Here is a 20,329-nt window from a genome sequence, read left to right as displayed (position 1 = left end):
TATTTGAGAAAAGCGAACTCGTACCCAACGAGATTATAACTGGAAGATCCAACGGGGATCCTTGTCTCCCAAGAATTCACCCTCAACGTCTCCAACGTCACCCATCATGGCCGTCAGACCTTGAGCTTCTCTCTCACGCTCCTTCTTTTCATTCTCCCGTTTCAAGACGTACCATAGCGTCCCCACGACGAAAATATTGGCAACTAGGTAGCCCAGTGCAGTGCCGTGGCCCACAAAGTAGTACGGACTCCACTCAGTGCGATACAACTGGGTACCCATGACGGCGCCAAGGTTTCCAATGGAAATCTGCAGAGCGTTTGCGATGCAACGTTTCGTCTGCCCGGAGACGTTGTTCGCGGGCCATGAGAGCACGATAGCAACAGCAGGATAAATGCCTGCTGCGGCGAAGATAGTTCCGACGTACGACACGCCGGCCCGGTGATCGGATAGTAAGATAATGTAGCCAATGCAGGCGAGGGCAGATGAGCCCATGATGAATGGTGCCCGGCGTTGGGTTTTCTCGGAGAGCACAGCGACGCTGATGGTCAAGATGAAAGCCACGGCATACGGGGGCACGGTGAGCAGTTGTGCTTCGGCTGCAGAGTATCCCAAATCTTTGATAATCGTCGGCTATAGAATGGTGAGCAGAGTTTTGCACATGCGAAAAAGCAATCAACTCACCAGGAACAACGAAAGTGTATACAATGGCAGGGACATAGTGTGAAATCCCAAGCAGTATAGCCAGACCTTCGGGTCCTTGAATGCGTCCAACACCGCCGACCACGTGAACTTTTCATCGCGCGTGGCGTCATTGTCGTTCTTGAGGCGGAACTGTATGAACTCGCGCTCTTGCTCAGTCAGGAACTCGGCCGTCGCAGGATAGTTGTACACCCAGAAATAGGCGATGATGGACACGACAACGGTCAACAGTCCTTCCTATCTTGATGTCAGCTTGATTCAACACATTCTTTTTCTTTCTTCACAAACCAGAATGAAAATCCACCTCCAGCCGTTATATCCTCCAACACCCTTCATATGGGCAATGCCCCAGGCGAGGATACCACCAAAGGCACCGGCCAACGATGCGGCACTGAAGAACAGAGCAACGCGATAATGCTGCTCATTGCGTTTATACCACATAGACAGGTAGAATACCACGCCGGGGAAAAGACCACTTTCTGCGACACCGAGGAAGAAACGCGAAGATAGGAACCCGGAGTAGTTCTGCACGACTCCCAGGAGGGTCGCTACCACGCCCCAGATGAGAGTAAGGGTCGGCAGCCATTTGCGCGGAGTCGTTTTCCTTAACACGATGTTGCAGGGAACTTCGAAGAGCACGTATCCGATGAAATAGAGGGTGAGGCCTGTGAGGTACTGATCTCCTGCTATATCAATTGACTGTGATTAGCATGACAAGAAGAATGTGCAATTGAGTGGCGGACATACACATCCCCACGTCCGTCGTCATGCCCTCGAGCTTTGCATTTCCAACTGTTGTCGATAATTGATCAGCTGTGCGCCAGTAGTTTGTGTCTATACTGGCGTACCATTACTCCGATCGAGGAACGAAAGCAGATACAACAATGTCAACGGAGGCAGCAGTCGGTAGTCTAGTTTCCGGAGCAGGGCCTTCTCATTGATGCCAAAGGTCTCCCCGAGACTGCTCGACGAAGGCGAAGAGGTACCGACTTCCTGCTTGGGACCAGGGCTGGCCGCGCCCTCGGTCTCCTTCTCTGCGACTGCGGACATGGCGACAATTCGATTAGGCAGTGTCAAGCCGTGCGTCGAGTCCGGATCAAGGGGAACAGAAAAGAGTAGGGGATTTTTTAACCTCTATGTCGAAAGCGAATCTGGAAGGGAAAAGAAGCTATGGGACTACGACTTCTATAATATTCTTTACGATCCTCAAGCACACCATCGAGCGCCCGCTTCACGCGATGTTGGCGGGCATCTCTCACCAAGCCGAGGAAGAAAGAGTAGATCTTGCATCATGACAATTCCCGGCCGAGAAGAACAGACCAGGATCAGCGAATAATATTTCGCGTAAAACCCGGTTGGCGGGACCCTGCGTTGCGTGTCTGAACAATAAGCACGATGAGCAATTTGGGCATTGCGATGACGAGATCGGGCGGGTGGAGATATAGGCTGGGGATCGTCTGGATCATAGGCTAGGTAGATTAATGCTGGAACATTATTTCTATTTATCCCGGCACACTAGCTGCTCCTGCGCGTGGATGTCATAATGTCATATGGTGGATTTCTGATCTACTATCGTGTGGATCACTTGCGGTTTCAATATATGGAATCGATGTCAAACTTGGTCGGATTTGAATTCTTAAACGTCAGGGTCCCTGGTTCTAGTCATGGCGGTACGGTCCCAGATCTAATGCGGTAAACTGGCGCGCAGCAATTTGGTTTCACCTCATCTCCTTCCCTAGGCCCAGCGTGGGCCTGACCAGAATACGACAGGAAGTCTGATACCAAATGTACATTCTTTGCACGATTGCCATACCCGTGGGAGTTATCACAGTATCCATTAGCCTGCCCACTCAGAATTCATGTCTTTGCGCCTCTCGGTTGTTTGGATTTAATGCCATCGGTTATCCAAATCACGCCATCGGAAGATGATCCGGGCGACATTGCGTATTGTGATCAAGAAACGGCCGCAGAGAATTCTACTGTAGGCGAGATAGACGCAGTGCTAGACAACGAGATAGAATATGAAAATAATCAGGTTGTTGTTTTACGGGAATTCATACCGAGATGGTAGTAAGGTAGTAGTGGTAGGGTGGTGGATACCAAGTCAACGATTTAATTAGCGGCGGCAATCTTGGGACAGCCGTGCATCGAACTGCCGATTTTTCACAAGCAGTCAAGGAAAGACACTCTACAAAGACGACAATTATAGGAAAGTAATAATAATGAATATATTAGAGATACAGTCGAAATCTCGTGATGATGCACCAAAATAAACCAAAACGCCAAAAGGAGAAAAACACAGAAAACACAGAAGCACGCACACACACCACACACGCCACACAAACGTAGACCTCACATAAAAATACACACATACACAACACGTAATCATCAATTCATAAACGGAGATTCGTCTAATCTATACAGCTGGCGTTCTATCGCGCAAAAGTACCTAGCTGCATCTACGCAATATCCAGACACAGAACGCGGACAACTTTTAGATAAAATGCAAAGCACAAAACACGGTCTTGCGTATCGAAGCATCGCAATGGTAATGTGCACTTTAAGGATTGTTCCCCCAAGGCACTAAAAAAGAGGAATGGCCAGGACTGCTGGGTTTAAGGCGCCATGACCAGGGCCAACAGAGCCATACGGCAGTAGAGGCCATATCGCATCTGGACTCGTCGTTAGCACATCTCCGGAAAAAAGGAAAAGGGAGCGGAACATACCTGGCGGAAGTAGGCCGCCCGTTGATCAAAGTCCACCTCCTCGGCAACTTCAGCGTTGCGTGGTAGCGGGTGCATAACCACCATGTGGCTCTTGGCGTGCTTGAGCAGCGCGTTGTCGATGACGAAGCTGTTCTTGAGACGCTCGTACTGAGCCAGGTCGGCGAAGCGCTCCTTCTGCACGCGAGTCGAGTACAGAACATCAGAGCGGGCCACGATTTCCGGAGTCAGCTCCTCAGACTCGAGGACCAGCTGGCCGGAGGCGACGATCTGCTGGCGCACCTCATCCGGCAGAGCCAGGTCCTTGGGGGCAACGAGCTGCACACGCACGTCGTAGAACTGAAGCAGCTTGATCAGCGAGTGCACGGTGCGGCCGTACCGGAGGTCACCGGTGAAGGTGATTGTGAGACCGGTAACAGTGCCGAGCTCCTCACGAATGGTGAATAGGTCCAGGAAGGCCTGAGTCGGGTGCTCGACGGAGCCGTTGCCGCCGTTGATGATTGGGACTTGGGAGAACTTGGCAGCGACCTCGGTGCTGCTCGCGCTGGGGTGGCGCAGAATGATGGCATCACTGTAGCAGCCGAGTGTGCGGATGGTGTCCTGCAGGGTCTCACCCTTCTGGGTGGAGGAGTGCTCCGTCGAGATCGGGATGGTACGGCCACCCAAACGCTGCATGGCCGCATCGAACGACGCCGAGGTGCGAGTCGAAGGCTCGTAAAAGAGCGTGCACAAGACACGGCCCTTCAGAATGTCAAGCACACCATGGCGCTGCACACCAAGACGCATCTCCTGGGCGACAGTGAACAGCAGGTGTAGGTCTGCGCGAGTAAACTGGTTCACAGACAGCACATGCTTCTGTCGGAAGGGAGACCGCGAGAGCATATCCCACAGTGAGGACGAGACCTGGGAGCTCGGGGGGTACAGCGGGGGACCCAGTTCGCCAACCGAAGGCACAGCGGTGTCCAAGGCCTTGCGAACAGCACGGCCAGGAGTACCGGAGACAGACAGCTGTCGGTCAAGGGCGCTGTCGGGACGCGCGTGCGGAATGGGGGTCGAGGGCTTCTGCACCGGAGACAAGGGAACGATCTGGTGAGAGGACATGTCCGTACCTTTGGCGGAATTTTGCGAGATCTCGCCATCGAGACAAGAAGTCTTACCCTGGAAGATGACCCGCTGGACCGAGCCGCGCATCGTCTTGCCGTTGAATGGAGACCAAGTCTGAGGGCTCTGGAACACATACGGGCGGTCAACCTCAATCTCCAGCGAGGTATCGGCCTGGTCGTGCAGCTCGAAGATCTTCTTCGGGTTATCGTAGAGACGAGCAACGATGTCGTCCACGGTCAGGCGACCCTCCGAGACAGCAGTGAACAGCAGAGGGAGCGACTCAGCAATGCCCACCACACGCGATGCCTCCTTACCAGCCAGCTGGAACGGAATGCTACCAATCGAGAAGACATCGATGGTGCTCAAGTGGTCCCACAGAGCCTTCTGGTCCTCGGCCGAAGGCAGGAAGCCAGAGGCCGGGAAGTCGTTCCGGGAAAGGAAGAGGCAGAAGATGGAGACATCGCACGTCACCTTGAGGCCCTTCTCCTTGCTCAGGGCAATGAGATTAATGTCCTCCTTGGTGGACACGCTCATGACGTGAATGTTGCGGCTGTGGAGACTGGCCAACAGCAGAATCGAGGCAAGGTCGGTGCCCTTGGCGTCGGTAATCAAGGGCTTGCTCGACGGCCAGGCACTGAAGTGGTTGGTGACGGTCGCAACCTTGTTGATGTTGCCCGACAGGTGGTTGAACGGGATGAACAGAGAACCAACCTCTCCGGTCACCAGGGTGATCTGGTCCGAGTTAGTAGCCGTGGCGGCAACGGAGAAGTTGAAGTCGCAGTACGAGTTCTGCGCGTTCTGCTGGGCGATCTTCAGATCACGAGCCTCGGTGACCGAGCAGTCAACGCCGACCGGCATCACACGAACCATGGTGAAGCCAGCAGCAATGGAAGCCTTGGTCACGGTCTCAAAGTCCTTGGAACCAGATGTGGCAAGGCCAGGCACGAAAGCAGCAATGTTGATCAAACCTGGCAGTACCAGTGTACGGTGGCTGGTCTGGAAGTCGGAAGTCTGGATGTGGAGAGGGTAGTGGCGGGCAATGGCCTCGATGAGGATCTTCGCGTTCTTCACGTTGGTGACCAGAGGAGTCTGGTAGTCCACAGCCATACGACGGGTACGATAACCCTTGGACATGTAGTTGGCCGGGCGTCGGAAGCGGTTGCTGGACGGCAGGTTGATGTACAGGTCAATCAGGTTGTTGGACAGATGCTGAGTGAGCGAGTACTCCGACTTGATGTCTTCCTCCTGGCCAGGCAAGATCTCCAGGTACTTGACAGACACGCCGTTCTCCTTCAGGAAGTCCGCAGTTCCGGAAGTGGCAAACAGGCTGTAGCCAATCTCAGAAAGCTTCTGAATCGACGGCAACATCTCGAGCTTCTCCTTGTAGGAACCAATGGAGAACAGGATGTTCTTCTTAGGAAGACGGAAGCCAGTAGACAAGAGCGCCTTGAGGTATGCTTCATACTTGTCCCGGCCGAACGAAGCGACTTCACCGGTCGAGGCCATCTCAACACCCAGCACGGGATCGGCACCCGAGAGACGTGAGAAGGAAAACTGTGGGACCTTGACACCCACGTAGTCCTTGGGGATGTTCACAGGCGGGTATTCCTGGAAGGGAATGCCGATCATAGCCTTGGTAGCCATCTCGATCAGATCAACGCCCATGACCTTGGATACGAAGGGGAAGGACCGGGAGGCACGGACATTGCACTCAATGACCTTGATATCGTTGTCCTTGGCGATGAACTGGATGTTGTAAGGACCGGTGACATTGAGCGCGTTACCGATCTTGCGGGTTGCTTCCACAATGCGACGCACAGTCTCCTGGCTCAAGTCCTGCGGGGGCAGGATGAGAGTGGCATCACCCGAATGCACACCGGCGTTCTCAACGTGCTCCGAGATGAAGTGGCCAACCATGACACCATTGCGGGCAACAGCATCCATCTCAATCTCCTTGGCGTTCTCAATGTACTTGGTAATGACGACCGGGTGCTCTCGCGAGACATCCACAGCCTGGTTGAGGTAGCTCTCCAGGTCATGCTCGGAGTAGACAGTGTTCATGGCAGCACCAGAAAGCACATACGAAGGCCGCACCAGCACTGGGTAGCTGACCTTGTCACAGAACTCGCGGGCCTCATCAATGCTGGTCAGCTCCTTCCAAGCAGGCTGGTCCACACCGATGCGATCCAACATGCGGGAAAACTTGTATCGATTCTCAGCGCCATCAATCATCTCGGGAGAAGTACCCAAGATGTTGACATTGAGCCGGTGCAAAGGCAGGGCAATGTTATTCGGGGTCTGACCACCCATAGACATGATCACACCGCTGGAAGACTCGAGCTGGTAGATGTCGAGGACAGTCTCCAGGTTGATGTTCTCGAAGTAGAGACGATCAGCCTCGTCGTAGTCGGTACTAACAGTTTCCGGGTTGTAGTTAACCATGATCGTCTTGTGGCCCTGCTCGCGAAGGGTGCGGATGGTGCGCACAGAACACCAATCAAATTCGACCGAAGAACCAATGCGGTAGACACCAGATCCTAGCACCATGATACCGTGGTCGTTGAAGGTCAGATCGTGCTCGGAGGCATTGTAAGTGAGGTACAGGTAGTTGGTCACTGCCGGGAACTCGGCCGCAACGGTATCAATCTGCTTGACAACAGGGATGATGCCGGCTTCCACACGCATGCGGCGCACCGCCAGTTCGTTGGAGCTCAGGAACTTGGCGAGCTGACGGTCAGAGAAACCCAGCTGCTTGGCCTGGCGAATCATGGGGAGCGGGACAGAGGCGGCATTGTAGCCAGTCATAGACTTGCCGAAATCGCTGAGACCCTTGAGACGCGAAAGGAACCACTTGTCAATGTTGGTCAACTTCCAGATGTCATCAACACTGTATCCGGCGGCCATAGCATTGGCGATGGCAAACAGGCGCTGATCGGAGGGAGTCTGCAGCTCGCCCTTGATGGACATGAGAGCGTTCGTCTCGTTAAAACCAAGGTTGTGGAAATCGACCGATCGAATGGCCTTTTGAATGGCTTCTTCGAAAGTTCGACCAATGCTCATGACTTCACCGACACTCTTCATGGACGAGCCCAGCTGGGTCGAGACACGGGTGAACTTCTTCAAGTCCCAGCGGGGGATCTTCACCACGCAGTAGTCCAGCGATGGTTCGAAGCAGGCGCAGGTGCTCTTGGTGACTGAGTTCTTGATCTCGTTGAGGGGGATACCCAGACCCAACTTGGCGGCGATGAAAGCGAGCGGATATCCGGTCGCCTTGGAGGCAAGGGCCGAAGAACGAGACAGTCGAGCATTGACCTCAATGATGCAGTACTCCTTCGAGAAAGGGTTGAGGGCGTACTGGATGTTGCATTCACCGACCACACCCAGGTGACGGATGACATTGACGGCGGTCGTCCGCAACATATTGTAGTCCTCGTCGGAGAGGGTCTGAGAAGGAGCCACAACAATAGAGTCACCGGTATGGATACCGAGGGGATCGAAGTTTTCCATGTTGCAAACCGTAATGCAGTTGTCCTGAGCATCGCGCACGACCTCGTACTCGATCTCCTTCCAACCCTTCATACTCCGCTCAATGAGCACTTGCGGGCTGACGGCCAGAGCCTTGGTGCAGAGCTCCTTCAGTTGGTCCATGTTCTCCGCGAAACCACTGCCGAGACCACCCAGCGCATAGGCCGCACGCACAATGACGGGGAAGCCAATGTTCTCAACCGCTTGGAGCGATTCCTCCAGAGTCGAAGCAGAAGCAGACTTGGCACACTTCTCATTGATGGAATCCATGCTGCGGGCGAACAACTCACGATCCTCGGTGGTGATGATTGTGTCGATCGGGGTACCTAGGACCTTGACACCCAGGTCCTCGAATTCATCCTTGAGCTGAATACCAACCTGCAGGGCAGTCTGGCCACCGAAAGTACAGTAGATGGCATCCGGGCGTTCGTGCTTGATCACCTTGCGGACAAAGTCGGCATTGACAGGGAGGAAATAGACCTTATCGGCCAGACCCTTGGAGGTCTGAATGGTGGCAATGTTGGGATTGATCAAGATCGTGTAGATGCCTTCTTCCTTCAGGGCCTTGATGGCTTGACTGCCAGAGTAATCGAACTCTCCGGCCTGTCCAATACTCAGACCGCCGCTACCCAAGACGAGGACCTTCTTCACGGACACTCTGGGAGCGGCCTTGATGTTGTCGGCCTTTAAGCCACCGGGGAAAGCAACGGGCTTGTTGAGAGCCTCGGAAGATGTCAGGGTATTTTGGATGGTGTTGATGAAGACATCGAAGAGATACTCGGTATCCCGAGGACCGGGAGTACTCTCGGGGTGGAACTGAACACTGAAGTAGGGACGGCTGACGTGCCGGATACCCTCGTTGCTGCCATCGTTGGCGTTGACGAACAGCTCCTCCCAGTCTCCGGGCAGGCTGGTAGCATCGACAGCGAAACCGTGGTTCTGAGAGGTGATATGACACTTGCCGGAGATCATGCTCGTGCAGGGGATGTTGTGACCGCGGTTACCAAACTTCATCTTGGTAGTTTGGGCACCGACCGAGCGAGCAATCAACTGGTGACCCAGACAGATACCAAATACCGGCACCCGGTTTTCTGCCATGACTTTGGATAGGTTGTTGGTGGTGATCGACAATGTTGCAGGGTCACCAGGGCCGTTGGACACGAACAGACCGTCATAGTCCTTTCCAGCAAGGGTTGGGAAGTCGTAGTCCCATGGCACAACCATGACTTCGACCCCACGGGCGAGGAGGCAGCGCAATTGGTTGTATTTCAAACCGACATCCAAGCACAGGACGCGAACGGGACGACCCGAGGGGTGTTTGAGGGCAACATTGTCCGGGGGGGGGAGAAGAGACGGGGCTCACGGATCGAAACTGTAGGGACCAAACACGTCAGATTATAAACTCATTGCGATCACTTGTCTCGCATCACTCACCCTCGTTGACCAGATTCTTTGTGTTTGGATCCACCCACTCAATTTCCTCAAAGTGCGACTTCCAGGTAGCGGCATCCAGGGCGTCAGGGATGGCGCCGGGCTTCTGAAGAAGCATGCGGCCCAGCATGCTACCCTTCGTACGGATGCGCTTGGTCAGAGCACGAGTGTCAACGCCGTGCATGGCAGGCACACCCTGCTCCTTGAGCCACTGGCCCAGCGAAGATTTTGCGAGGAAGTGCGAGTAGTCCTCACCCGCGTAGGTAGCCACCACTAGACCGGCGACATGGATTTGGCTGGACTCGAAATGCTTCGGCAGGGTCTTGAGAAGCTCGTCCATCTGGTCCTGTGCGGGCACGCCGTAGTTGCCCACGAGCGGGAAGGTGATGACGAGGATCTGGCCGCGGTAGGAGGGGTCGGTGATGGACTCCGGATAGCCGACCATACCGGTTTGGAAGACCAATTCACCGGCAATGCTCTTCTCGGCACCAAAGTTGTAGCCTTGGTACACGGTGCCGTCCTCGAGCTCGAGCGCGGTCCGGCGATCACAGCCACCGCGGACGGGGATTGAGGCCGGCGGGATCACCGCACCATTGACGGAGTCCATAGGGGGCAGTGGTTGCAGATCCTTGCTGGCGGGCAAGGCCACGGGGCCACCAGACAGAGGGCTCGTTGGCAGAGCCGACTCCTCGTGGGTGGGCTGCGACATCGCAAGCGGGCAGCGAGGGGACAAGTCCTCTCGGGGACGCGAAGTTGGGAGAGTATGCAGTCACTCTACAAACCACCTTCTGCAATTGTGACCCAAAAAACCAAAAAAAGAGGGAATAATGGGGACAAAATTAAACCAGAACTGCACAGCTGCAAAGCTGAGATGCAGGAAGAAAGAAAGAAAATTTTTGAGCGGGAACTCCACCCGCCATGGCCGAACCCGGGGGCGGTGAGCGGGGCGGTGAGGCCCGGAGTCTTTGTTGTCTCGTTGAGCACGAGCAGACCGACCATCAGATAATGCAGGTCAGCGTGGGCGGGCCCAATGGAGTTAGTTAACTGTTCTGCACGGTCACCATTGCATTCTGCACCGGCTGTATGCCTGAAGCTGGGTGGTGGCCCACTGAACGGGACAGCCACCACTAGCATGGAGCTGACGATAACCCTATACCAGCCAGTCATGGATTCAATCCGACCAACTCTTCCTTCATCAATAAATCCTGTCCATATGCCTCCTACCTCAGAATGTAGACTACGATGACGACGGGGAAGTATCTAGTGGGGGTGCTGATCACAGTCTAGATCCAACACTAGAGCTAACTCTGATCACCTGCCCGGCACCTTCTCCTCTCCTCCACTGCTGCTGCCCTCGTCTCTCTTGCCTCGCCATGGCCATCCTTATGCCCCTTGACGCATCCCTAGACGTGTTCTCCGCTACCATGCTCTGAATTCTCTCCCGTCCCGAGTACCTCGGCCATGCTGCATGAAGGCACTTGCGATGTCGATGCTAGCCTCCCTGCTCCGTCCCAAGGGACGACACAGGCATTTTGAAAACTCGCCGTTGTCTCCCCCTTACGCGGCCACCGAAACTTCGCCATGGCTTCGAGCTGCCACCCGACCGAGTATCACGCGACGCTACCGCCGAATCGAACCCCGCGACGAGCCGGAGCTCAATAATGCGAACGAGAACCTGGAGGACACCTGGATTGAGGAGGAGGAGGCTCCCGATGGAGCAGAGGAAGAAGAAGAAGAAGATGGCCCACTCGAGTCGACACCTCTCTTGCCCATCTTCTCCGCATCACATCTGGGTAGGTTGGCGGGCCGACTCCCGACAACAGCGTGAATTAACTAGTGATGGTGTTTAGATGCCCTGCCTGTGTACGATATCACTCTTGCCATCCGTCCGCTGATTGCCGCCCGCTGCGAGACCACGTTATCATGGGAGCAACTGCGTTCACCCCAGGTCTCGCAGTTCTTGGTCAAGCCCATTCAGCAGCAGATCATGACTGACCACTTTTCACGCGCTACCCTCTATGCGTTGATGGCCAACTGCCTGCAGTTCCAGAAGGAGGTTCACCTCCATCCAGAAAACAGCGGAACCAGCCAGACTCGAGCAATGGTGAGCGAATTGCTTGCGATTAAGCTATTGAAAGACTACACGACCCGCGAATTGATCGACGCCCTCTCATACGAGTTTTATCCCCTTCAAGGCCAGGATCCACCTCCGGGATTGCCTCAGGGTCCGCAGCGCAAGCGATTGACGGGAGCTGGGCGAGTTTCCTGTCTCGAGGTGGCCATTCGTGCCCAGGCAAAGCGGTTTCTAGCTCATCCGGTGGTGGTGCAGCAATTGGAGGCCATTTGGGCCGGAACGATCATCTTTCATTCGGCCGCTGATAATCTACACCGTCGAGTAAAACGGGCTTCCACAGAGGGACACAACTACGGGACAGCCGCGGACCACAATGTTGACTCGACGCCAGATTCTCGGACGGGGTCCTTCCGGCGCTCAGTGACTCTCTACAACCCACGAGATGCGTCGCTATTCAAGCTGTCGCGACTGAGAGTCCCGCGCTACCGGCAGTTCCTCTCCACCCTGTCTTTTGCCGTGCTTCTCGGCCTGTTCCTAGCGGTGTTGCAGCAGCACAGTGCGCAGATCACGTCGCTGGAGCTTGTTTTTTGGCTCTGGAGTGCAGGGTTCATGCTGGATGAGATTGTTGGCTTCAATGAGCAGGGCTTTAGTCTCTACTTGATGAGCTTTTGGAACCTGTTCGACCTGGGGATTCTGCTGCTTCTTTTCTGCTACTACTGCCTTCGGATCTGCGGCGCCATTTTTCCTGGCCCGGATGGGATGAGACTTTCCGATCTAGCATACGACGTTCTTGCAGCCTGTGCAGTGCTGTTGTTCCCTCGACTATTCTCCATCTTAGACCACTACCGCTATTTCTCCCAGTTGCTGATTGCCTTCCGCATTATGGCGTCTGATCTGATCGCCGTGTTTGTGCTGATCATTGTCGCATGCAGCGGATTTTTCTTCGCATTTCTGTCCTTTGGGGACAATCACTCTCCCAGTGAGATCGCGTACGGATTGTTCCAGATGCTGATGGGATTTACGCCCACCGCGTGGTCAATGTGGGATGAGTACAACTTCTTAGGAAAGACCATCTTGACCATCTTCCTCTTCATCTGTCATTTCGTGGTGGTGACTATCCTCATCACCGTGCTTACGAACTCGTTCATGAGGATCGTTCAAAATGCCAATCAGGAGCACCAGTTTCTCTTTGCCGTCAACACGATCTCGATGGTGAAATCAGACGCGCTTTTCTCTTATGTGGCTCCCACGAATATCCTCGCCTGGCTTGTGACGCCGTTCCGATATCTGATGCCTTTCCGTCAATTCATTCGGCTCAACAGAACTATCATCAAGATCACACACTTGCCGATTCTGTTTACCATCTGCTTTTATGAGAAAACCATTCTCACCGCGAGGGCGGTCGAGCCAATGGACCTGGTTGAGGCCACATCTCGCGCAGAAGCAGCCGGTCTCGCTCACAACTGGCATCCTCGGCGATTCCGCGCATTTAGTAGCAAGGCTCCGCGTCTAGTTCGTGAGCCGTCCGTGGCGACATATCACAAGGACCAGGCGCTAGAAGAAGTGTTCCGGGAAAATTTCGGCGGTAGCCAGGTCCGTCGTCGGCCGAGCACACTCCATAGGAATCGGACCAGCAGTGTGATCAAGGACTGGATGCACGAAATGGGCTCGGGACCTGTTCATCCTCCGGACGAGCAGGATCCTTCAGAGGTGGATCGACTGGAGATGCTCCCGCGACGATTCAGGTTCCCTTTCCGCCGGAGCACATTAACCAGGCCTCGAAATTTCACCGAAACAACCCACTCGGTGGCCTCTAACCCTGAAGAACGAATCAGCCACGCTGAAAGCCCTGCGTTCCAGCCTCGACGCCCGAGAGGGCTTCGATCCCCCACGAAGGCGCGGGAGCCTTCTCAGCACACCGACATGGAAGGCGATGATGAACTCACCAGTGAGGATGGGGATTCGCAGGATGATCACCACTCGACTAAAAAGGCCATTGGTAACGATGCCGCGCCAGTTGAGAGCACTACGAAAACCAGTCCGAAATTTTACACCTCTCGTCCATCCACTTCCCGATTAACATCTCGCCGGAACAGCCCTAACCGGCGTCCCAGGCACCAGCGAACTGTGTCTGGTGTCACCATGCTCTACAATCCTGTGGAGTCGGCAGACGAGAAGAGTGATGGTGGGGTGACACCTCCACGACCCAACGCCGAATCATCAGACGACGATCCAGTACCTCTAGCTTCTACTTCTCTCGATCAAGGCATCATGAAGAGACAGTCAGGGAATGCAGGCCGAATTCGACATGTCTCGCAGGGACTTAGCCCGATCTCCGCCCCCATTGTAGAACCTCTTTTTCTTCCAAATCGTCCAGGAACGGCACGACCCCGACCGTCCCTCCTGTACGACCTGGGGTCAGACCTCGGCGACAACAAAGCAGTGGCTGGTGGCTTTGCCGGCATTCTGCCCTCCAGCTTCAATACAAATCTTCCCCTTGCCACTGGAGGCCTGCGTCGCTCCGACATGTTCAGCCAGCCACAAGATATGCTCAGCAAACTGGTCCTGGCTCGCATGAACAACATTGAAGAAGGATTCCGTGAGGTCATCAAAGAGGTCAAAGATCTCCGCCGCGCCGGATCTAGTCGTAGTCGGAGTGGAACGGATGAAATCCGGCCTGCCACCCGCGAGCGGAAGAAGCGCGGTGACCGAAAGGAGCAGAAGAAGCGATCGCAGACGTCTCAGGATAATCCAGTGGGCAATGATGGACGTCCACCCCGGGAACAAATTGCGCCCGACAATGCGACGGCCGTCTAACTAGTTCTTTCTTTCTCGTTGGCCTTTCCCCCTTCGTTTTGTCCCCAGCTGCTTTTGTACAAGTCTACGGGCGTGGCTTTCTTTCGGGTTTGATGCATAGCACATGGGCTTGTTTTGTCATTCCCCCGTTGCATAGTACATATTGCACAAGCTGTCCATATACGAATAACAGCCCTCCTTCAATGCAAAACGATCCTCACATCGACCCCCGCGGCACTGAGTACCCCTTCCGCGGCGGCGTGGCCGTCTTGTTGCCCGTGTCGGTCTGCAGCGAGTCGCCTCCCCGGAAGGCTTCCATTTCCTCATTGCTGGCGACATACGTTCCTTTCTGGGGTGCCATCATCCGGAAGAGCAGCCATGTGCCTCCGATGACGCCAACGATACTGAGGAGGGCGATGTTGCGGGATCTGGAACATGAGTTAGAGAGTTGGATGACATGAAATGTCTGAAGCATACACACTTCATCGCTGCCCGGTGACTCCGGGGTATATCTCCTGTCATGGCGGCCATTCTGTAGATATAGATTTGAGGATGTCAGTCTGTTTCGGGTCAACGATGGAGCTGTTTAGGAGATAGAAGCACGGGGGAGGCGGTTTTAATGGTCTGGTGGAATGACATCCCCATGAGCACATTCTGATTGCCTGGGCTACCTCATGTAGTGATCCATGGAAACAAATCCATACATACTTCACATAGATCAAGAGGACCACCGGACGTAGCCCCACTCAGCGGGCAGGTACCAGGTACCTCCAGCGGCTAGCCGTCCACAGTGCCCCACTCAAGTACCCAGAACATCTGTGAGTTAATGCTTCAGCCTCACTGCTTACTTGGCTCAACAATGCAGGCTGGCCTTGGGCCTGATTGGCCCTGGCTAGGCTACCACTCCCTCTCTTGCTCTGCTTCTTCTCCATCCTACAAACATGGCCTCGGAACCACCCCTCGTAGCCACAGATGAGCACCTTCTGCGGTACTTCGACATGACATCGGCAGAGAAACAGGCGCTGGAACTGGAACAGCAGGACCAGAGCGGACAACAGTCGCCACAGACTCTCCGTTCTCCCACTACGCCCCGTGGTGGTACGAACCGTCCAGCCCCGTTGGCCAACGCTCTGCCGTTGCTGCTGCTCGACGGTGCCGACACGCTGGTGTACATTGACCCTCCCCCCAGGTCGTGGACAATACCACATGGACTTCCCCAAGCCAGACCATCCCCCACCGCGTTCACAGCGAGAAGCTTCTGAGTTCGGGCTCGACCTTCTTCAAGAGGGCCACTCAGCCACGCTATCAAACCCAGGTGCGGAAGCGGCGCGGATGGGTTGACAGACTGCCCACCGGCATCAAATATGTGATCGATCTGACCCCACCCGACGCGGATGAGGATGCGATTATCTTCATGACGGAGCTTTCGTGTCCGATGGCCATTCGCACCTGGGCGCTGCAGAAGACCCTCTGGTCTCTGCCATCCGAGTGTGTCGGGGGCAAAGACGAAATAACCTGGCCCGAGCAGACCGAAGACCCGCTGGACCCGTTGTTGATGTCTGACGACGATAACGTGTTGTCGAAGATGCAAAATTTCCCGGAGACTACTACGAGAGACTTTCTTAAGTCTCGAATCCAGAAGTATGGCTTACCTGTGGAATACTCGCCCCATCGGCATCGAGAGGGAATTGAATACATCCTTCATGTTTTGGAGGATCTAAACCCAAGAATCGACACCCCGTGCAAGATCTGGACTTTCTACGGGCTGGCGAAGATTTTTGATGTCTTGACTGTCCCGGCCATAAGTAACCACCTCGTTTCTTGGTTCTACGATTCGACCAACGCGAAAATCATCCAATTCTACCCGGAGATCGCATACCGGGTGGGCCGTGGACTCCAAGCGCCTGCCCTGTGCCGTGATTCGTTTGTTGGGCTAGTGGCGGATGAGGCTCTTTTGTACCTTGTTCGAGCGGCGAATCAGCGACCCTTGGATCGCAATCAGTACCAGACCCTCACCTGCAGCCGGATTCGTGATTTCCTTGATGACACCGAGGTGCAACGCATCGAGTACGCTAGTAAGAGCTTTGCAGACCATGTCGTCAACCGCTTTCTTCACTTGATCGGAGAAGAAATGAGCTGGCTGAACGGTTTGGCCGAATTTCAGAAGCTTACGAGTCATCTCGGACAGTGGCCCCGTGATCGGGATGTCGTGCTGATGCTCATTTTGACGGTGAAGAACTACATTCGGAGCAGATTGTACGCAGAACTGCGCAAGACGAGGGACACGGCGCGGACAATGCCTGCAATCCCATCGGAGTCTGATGATACACTGGGAGGATTTGTCCCCTACAACGACGTGAATCACCACGCCCCCGGGGTGATATACCAACGGCAACATATCCTCCAACGAATTTTGGGCAGGGGTTTCTGGAACAGTCTTCTCGGGGTCACCTTAAGCGGGGATTCAGAGAATCAATCAATTGTTAATGCCGGGCTCCAGGGGCATCGATCGATTTTGGAGCTGGGTAACGGTCTACCGGCGTTCAGGGACCAGGGATTTGCCGTCATTCGTCGCGTTTCTATTGACGAGATCTGGTCACGAGTCGAGGATTTCAACCAGACCGTTTATCGGCAATCTGCTTGTGGCATTATGTCCACCACTGAGACCCCACGTTTGAACTATTTTAATCCTCCCGCTATGCCGACGTGGAATCTAGTAACGAATCTCCGCCGGCCAGGACATGACTATCGATCCAGTCAGGCGGATAGAGGCGGTGATTCGACGTGGAACTCTGAAACTTCAGGTGATTCTCTTGGATCCCCAGGACCAACTCTGATCAAACCCGGGCCGACCATGAATTTGGTTACAGGTCTGCAGCGTCCGGGGCTTGTTGCCGGATCAAGCCGTGCAGCCGTGGCGGGGGCCCATGCCGCCGGCTCCGAGATCAGCCCATTCTTCCCCTTCGATCTTTCAGGCCCGAATACCCCACCCCAGAACCGAGCACCAGGGCCGATCATGAACGACCCCATCGCTCGGAAGTACCCACCGGACGAAGGGCGGGCGAGACAACCTAAAACGTTTGAACTAAGGGTCTTCTTCGACCAAGTCTCCGAATACTTGGTTAAGTATGCGCATGATATGTTGTACTCCGAGGAGATATCCCTTGTAGACTTCAAACATCTGAACACCCTCTGCGTCCTGACGGACAACGAATACCGATTCTTACCGCTATGGGCGGGCGGCAATGATGACGGAACCGGCGGCGTTTTCACTGATCACGATATCCCCATCATGGAAACGGGAGGGTTCTCGACGCCCGGGCCCGCCGTGCGCACCGGCAGTCTCGCCTCTACCCAAGATTCGTTCAGCGAGATCAATCCCAGTGATTCCCAAAGTACGATCCAGCGGGCATCGCATGAGGCGACGAATAGTCATGTCTCAGAGGTCATGTCCGTGGACTCGATGGAGTTGACCAATGAGAGCGGACAAACTCATGTCTCGGCTGTGAATTACGACGATGCCAATCTGTCGGATTGGTCCATGGAGGATACGGAGGAAGAGCTCGACCTTGACAGTGACAGCACTGTGGTGACGGGGTCTGCGTCTGATGTCGGAGATTTCGATATGGATGAAGATGAGAATGTTGGGTTTGAGCTGGTGGATGGACAACACTGAAAGCTCTCTATGATTTTGATTTTATGATTGACGAAAAACGAATGTCTAATCCACGAATAATGATGACTATTGGGTCAAAAATAATAGTACGTATAGTAGTGCCGATCACATGATCCTCCCTCCACCTGATCCGCCTAAGAGCTTCTGCAACATCATCAACGCCTTCTTTCTTTCTGTTAATCAGACAGTCTGGCAGCCTCATCAGGCAGACTGGTACGACGAGATAGACTCTCTCTGAACTCGAGAGATCCCTGAACATCGCCCTCCCGTCTCAATAAAACACAGTATTCCCCCGTCGCCCAACAGGCCACTGACATCATATCATCATGGCCTCGTCCTCAAAGCCACCGAGCTTCCTGCTTTAGTAAGTCTAGTTATGGCACAATTTAAAAGGTCAGCAGACTAACTGTGTCACGTCCAGCTCCTGCGTGGCCCATCGAACCACCATCCTCGCCGAACACTCCTCCCCTGGCACCTCATCCACCGCGGCCTCGTCCCTAGCATCCATCATCCTTCCCAAGATCTCCCACGACAAGTCCCAAAAGCTCACATACACCCATGAACGCCTGTTCGTACACTACATTGCCGACTCGCCAACAGGCGTGTCCGCCGACGAGCATGGCAGCCGCAGCGAGCCCAGCTCCTACGCACCCCTGAGCTTCATAGTGGTCGCAACAGCCGAGCAAGGTCGCCGCATCCCCTTTGCCTACCTCCTCGAAATGAAGCGCAAGTTTTTGTCCACATACACACCCTCCAACACAGACTACTCTGCTCTCCCGGCCTACGGCTGCGCCGCTTTTAATGCCGAGCTGCGCACCCTCCTGCAAACATACAACACCGCCCCGCCAGCTGACTCGCTCGCCTCTGCGCGGCGCGAGATCGATAGCGTGCGCGATATCATGACGGAGAATATCGAGCGCGTCCTCGAGCGCGGCGAGCGGATTGATCTGCTGGTTGATAAGACTGATCGGCTGGGTGGGAGTGCGCACGATTTCCGGATCCGCAGCCGTGGTCTGCGACGGCGAATGTGGTGGAAGAATATGAAGCTGATGGTGCTGTTAGGGATTGTGGTTGTTTTCTTGCTATATCTGTTTATCGGGGCGGGCTGTGGTCTGCCTGCGTGGTCCAAGTGCGTGGGCCACAAGAAGGAGAAGTGAGTTGACGGCTATCACACCGGTGAGATATCACTGCTATTTTCAGCGAGCGTGACTTGACCTGGCTATTTTCTTCGTTGTTCTTCCTCTGCTTCTTCGGATTTTGATTCCCGGGCTCTCCGATGAGATACGATACGATTGTCCTTTTCCTCTTTTGTCCATTATAGCTGTTTGTTTCGTCGCCATCATGTCATTTACTAGCCCCCATTGGGCTGTACATTAGGATCGACAATCAGTTGGTTGATATTTCCAAATCAGGTCCCATATCACCGTGGAGTCTTCCAGGAGTAGACCAGAAGTGAGACACAATAATCGACAAGAATACCCACAGGCACATCCAGTACATTCTACGGGAAATAGGCATGTCCCTCACTATCAAACCCACGACTTCATCGATGCCTCAGGGTGAGTCTGCAAGTGAGACAGATCCACCGCCGGTCCGTAGACCGGTTGGAGATCTGTAGGTTGTTCTACGCCAGTTGTTTAGCTCTATCAACCATAGGGTCCGTCTTGGAAAGAGCGGGATTGATGAGATGATAATCTGGCGAATAGCATTCCGGGCAAGGGATCTCACTACGCTGAAGACTGAGAGGTTGAGCCGTTGCTTTTGAAGGGGCATTCCTAGATGGGCAGTGGTAAGTGAAAAACAGAAACGCCAACAGCATCATCGACGCTGTCCAATGGAGCAGTAGAAAAGCTAGATCATGTTCCATTCATCGCAACGCGGCTGTTTATCTTCGAATCATAGCCGATTGAAACTTTTGTGGCCTCATGTCTAATGACGTTGAGCTGGAAAGTTAATGACAATGTCAAAAAAGTAATTGCTGACCCGCACACCGGGGTTCATGACAGCATCTTGACCAAACCGCTGGTGGAATCGAAAATTGAATGAGCTGAAGGAGGATTAGAAAAGTTTCAAGTCTTTTTAAGCCAATGTGGGTTTCCCAGTCACGTGTATCCACTAGACTTGCCGCCTTGATGCCTTGGTGCCTTTGACGCGGTCTTTCCGGGCCGATCTGGTGTACCGCGCATCTGCCCTCGCTTTTCTTCTTCTTCTTTTCTGCACAACACCTGCTCAGATCACAGCAAGCAGTCTTGTGCACGCGCTGCTCCGTGCGCAAAGCACTGCTCCTTGCTTTTTTGCTGC

At 54.3% G+C, this 20,329-nt stretch overlaps 6 protein-coding genes across 6 annotated transcripts; 3 read left to right on the top strand and 3 right to left on the bottom strand.

The window, feature by feature from the left end:
• Positions 1-33: 33 nt before the first annotated feature.
• N7510_008052 (uncharacterized protein) lies at positions 34-1,749 on the bottom strand (the record flags this gene model as incomplete). Its single annotated transcript, XM_056979977.1, has 4 exons — positions 34-630; positions 682-936; positions 988-1,364; positions 1,548-1,749. The coding sequence occupies 4 exons, from the start codon at positions 1,747-1,749 to the stop codon at positions 34-36; spliced, it is 1,431 nt and encodes a 476-aa protein (XP_056833020.1).
• A 1,565-nt stretch (positions 1,750-3,314) lies between these two features.
• N7510_008051 (bifunctional carbamoylphosphate synthetase/aspartate transcarbamylase) lies at positions 3,315-10,191 on the bottom strand (the record flags this gene model as incomplete). The annotated part of the gene is made up of 3 exons (XM_056979976.1): positions 3,315-3,371; positions 3,426-9,409; positions 9,486-10,191. 3 exons carry the CDS (start codon positions 10,189-10,191, stop codon positions 3,315-3,317), a joined length of 6,747 nt encoding a protein of 2,248 aa, XP_056833019.1.
• Positions 10,192-10,950: 759 nt separating this feature from the next.
• On the top strand, positions 10,951-14,373 carry N7510_008050 (uncharacterized protein; the record flags this gene model as incomplete). The annotated part of the gene is made up of 2 exons (XM_056979975.1): positions 10,951-11,275; positions 11,333-14,373. 2 exons carry the CDS (start codon positions 10,951-10,953, stop codon positions 14,371-14,373), a joined length of 3,366 nt encoding a protein of 1,121 aa, XP_056833018.1.
• A 196-nt stretch (positions 14,374-14,569) lies between these two features.
• On the bottom strand, positions 14,570-14,874 carry N7510_008049 (uncharacterized protein; the record flags this gene model as incomplete). The annotated part of the gene is made up of 2 exons (XM_056979974.1): positions 14,570-14,780; positions 14,834-14,874. The coding sequence occupies 2 exons, from the start codon at positions 14,872-14,874 to the stop codon at positions 14,570-14,572; spliced, it is 252 nt and encodes an 83-aa protein (XP_056833017.1).
• Positions 14,875-15,293: 419 nt separating this feature from the next.
• On the top strand, positions 15,294-18,028 carry N7510_008048 (uncharacterized protein; the record flags this gene model as incomplete). Its single annotated transcript, XM_056979973.1, has 2 exons — positions 15,294-15,520; positions 15,574-18,028. 2 exons carry the CDS (start codon positions 15,294-15,296, stop codon positions 18,026-18,028), a joined length of 2,682 nt encoding a protein of 893 aa, XP_056833016.1.
• Positions 18,029-18,354: 326 nt separating this feature from the next.
• N7510_008047 (synaptobrevin family protein) lies at positions 18,355-19,185 on the top strand (the record flags this gene model as incomplete). The annotated part of the gene is made up of 2 exons (XM_056979972.1): positions 18,355-18,392; positions 18,450-19,185. 2 exons carry the CDS (start codon positions 18,355-18,357, stop codon positions 19,183-19,185), a joined length of 774 nt encoding a protein of 257 aa, XP_056833015.1.
• Positions 19,186-20,329: the final 1,144 nt, after the last annotated feature.

Source organism: Penicillium lagena, assembly GCF_028827675.1.
Source record: "Penicillium lagena strain IBT 129212 chromosome Unknown utg000005l_segment0_segment0, whole genome shotgun sequence".
NCBI classification, from domain to species: domain Eukaryota; kingdom Fungi; phylum Ascomycota; class Eurotiomycetes; order Eurotiales; family Aspergillaceae; genus Penicillium; species Penicillium lagena.
This window is presented reverse-complemented; position numbering and strand designations above follow the sequence as displayed.